The following is a 2789-nucleotide window of genomic DNA, read 5'->3' on the forward strand; positions in this document are numbered from 1 at the left end:
GGTCACATTTTCTTTGACCACGTTTGCTCCAAAAAGTCTAAAGTGCCTTTTTTGCTTTCAGAACAGTCATAAATCTTCCTTGTATGTGCTCCATACCCGGCAGACTCCTTGAAAGCCTTGGCAACATTGTAAACAGTTTATTTGGGTAGCTTCGTAAACTCAATAATCACATTGTGCGACCACCATTGAGGCATACCACAATGGGGGGACGGCGTTCGTATTCGGAGGACATCTCAAGGATGTTTTTCTTTGGGTTAATCCTAAGGTATTGAGGTCTACACTCTTTCCAGATTTAAAATCTCGGACCTGTATTGAAAAAATTGGTCACATGATGTGTTAATTGGATCCCTATTCGCTAAAGAGTAAGAATGCACCCATTTTAATAATCAAAACGTCTTATTATTTTTTTTTAACGACATTACATTTTTTTTATTGCAGAATCCAACAAATAATGATATTAATAAAATTATTAATAAAACTTAAAAACAACTTTACAAAGTTATATATATAGAGAGATTAATATTTAGATATTTAAATAGGCGTCACGAGGATAGAGGGCTCTTAGTTAGTAGTTAGTTAATTGTGTATAATAATAGAGGATATATTTAAGGATAATTTGAACTAAAATATGAAATTCCCTCTTTATTCGTGCCGAGTTCCTTCTTTTTTTTTTAATAATTCTGATTGATGTTATAATATTTTATCAATTTAGTTATTTACAATGATGTTCAAAAGCCACTATGACTAAAAAAAATTACTTTCTTGTTAAAAATTATAATAATATTAATAATTTTGTTTGATTAATATGAAGATCGTAAATTTGATTTCTTTTTTAATTAGTCGCAGAAATTTAAAACAATAAAGTTATTTGATAATATTTAATGATTAATAATAAAAATTAAAGGAATTAATAATGAGTACTAATTAATTCATGGTTGTTGTAGGATACGTTGAGTTGTAAGGGGGAATTGATTGGGTTCTATGCCTCTTTCTTTACTCCTGGACAATCTCTTCACCCCCTTCCATCATCTCGCCTCCCATGTCAGTTGGAGGATTAGGCTCTGGAGGTGTAGGAACTTCTTCTTCCTTGCGTCCCGGAATCAGATTTGTCACTCCCGACATAATATTATTTCCTAGACCATGAAGATTTGGGGGTTGAAAGCCACCCACCTTTTCTTTCATTCCGTCCTTTGCTGCCATGGCCTTAGAGAGGAATCCCTGGGCCATACCAGTCACTCGACCTGCCGCGTTGGGTGCTTCTCCTCCTTCTACACCAGCTTCGCCCATGGCTCCAGCCTGTTGTTGCTGTTGAGCAAGTGGATCTTCACCACCTCCATTTTCTGGTGGAACAGGAGCTTCACCTTCGTTTTTACCCTGTTTGTTTGCGACCCATCCAGAGATCTGGTTGGTTAATCCCGAGAACATTGACATCCTGGATAATTAAAATTTTCTAATAACTTTTTGGTGTGTCTTAAAAAAAAGATTGGGTCTTCGTTCGGGAGGGACTGACTAAGGAAGGAGGTTGTGTTGATGGCTATGAAATGATGATTAGTTAATTAATCACAAACGCACATAAACTCACAATAATGAGAGAGGAAAACAGTACGGAGCCGTAGGGAAACAGCCTCTTCTCTAAGGGGATTATATTTATGTATGTATGCCGAAATAAGCAGTACCACTCACTCAAATCAGGAGAAGAATTCTTTGTTGGAGATAAATAACTATTCAGAAGGAATGGAAGAAGCAGAAGACCACTAGATAAAAACAAGAAAATTTCACTGAGTGACTGATTCTTTCAAACTTTTACTTGAATGGCTTTTGAAGGAGAAGAAGAAAGTGCGTGAGAAGGAGAAAAGAAGAGAAAAGGAGAGGAGCAGAAGGGCCTGCGAAGAGAGGAAGGAAGCAACCATTGGTAAGGCCAAAAGAAGTGTTGTATTATCGAAGGAGAAACATTGAAGAGGAAGAAGTCATGTGACAGAGAGGGGAAGAAAAAAGGGATCGATATAATGGATGGAACGTTTCTTCCTCTGGGCATGCTCCCATTGACTTTCCTTTTTGATTCCTTCTCTCATGTTCAACCAGATTCTCAAAATAGAAAAAAAACAAAAAAACAACACATATAGACTGTGTACAAGTTACAACATGTACAACCAGATTGTACAAAGTACATTTTTATTTAATTACATTTGATCAATTAGAATGACATATTTATAACACACATATTTAGTAGTAAAATCACTTCGGGGCATTTGAACGTTATAATGCCTCAGAGTGTAATGCTCAATTAGTGATTTCCCCCAAAAAATCAATAGCTATCACATGAAAATATCTCCAATCCATGGATAGTTCAATCATTGCATTAACCTTATCCATCTCATTTTGGGATTGGATCATGTACATTTGTATCAGATAGTTCATAGTCTCATTATCTCCACGTACTTTTCTCTTTAACTATTTTGTCTTAAACCATTTCCCGTTAAACACATTTTGCCTGGAGGATATTAAGCCAAATGAGATTTACACGTCATTGCCAGGGCGTCCACCTGATTATATATAAATTTAATTTAAGATATCAAATTTTACAGTAATTTACAGTATTTATTTAAAAAATTATATATTGCTGAAGCTTAGAATTAAATGTGTTTGGATTTAAAATGGACCATTCGGTATTCTACATTTTATATAGATGGCCATGTGATCACTTCCATATGAATGGTGGTGAAAGTTGTAACAAAGAGAGAGTCACTCCCACAGTTTTGCAATAACAAAAATAATTAGAAAACTACGAG

The 2789-nt window shown here is 35.2% G+C and overlaps 1 protein-coding gene across 4 annotated transcripts; it reads right to left on the reverse strand.

Annotated features, from left to right (window-relative positions):
- Nucleotides 1-402: 402 nt before the first annotated feature.
- On the reverse strand, nucleotides 403-1836 carry LOC121131975 (uncharacterized). Of its 4 annotated transcripts, none has more exons than XM_040727394.2 (2): nucleotides 1583-1836; nucleotides 403-1432 (listed from the first exon to the last, which is right to left on the reverse strand). In XM_040727394.2, exon 2 carries the CDS (start codon nucleotides 1429-1431, stop codon nucleotides 994-996), a length of 438 nt encoding a protein of 145 aa, XP_040583328.1. In that variant the 5' UTR covers nucleotide 1432; nucleotides 1583-1836; the 3' UTR covers nucleotides 403-993. The 4 variants fall into 4 exon arrangements, with proteins under 4 accessions (XP_040583328.1, XP_040583326.1, XP_040583327.1 ...); XM_040727392.2 differs by having other exon boundaries at nucleotides 1684-1818; XM_040727393.2 differs by having other exon boundaries at nucleotides 403-1534; nucleotides 1583-1813.
- Between the last annotated feature and the right edge of the window lie 953 nt (nucleotides 1837-2789).

Source organism: Lepeophtheirus salmonis, chromosome 1 (assembly GCF_016086655.4).
Source record: "Lepeophtheirus salmonis chromosome 1, UVic_Lsal_1.4, whole genome shotgun sequence".
Classification (NCBI taxonomy): Eukaryota; Metazoa; Arthropoda; class Copepoda; order Siphonostomatoida; family Caligidae; genus Lepeophtheirus; species Lepeophtheirus salmonis.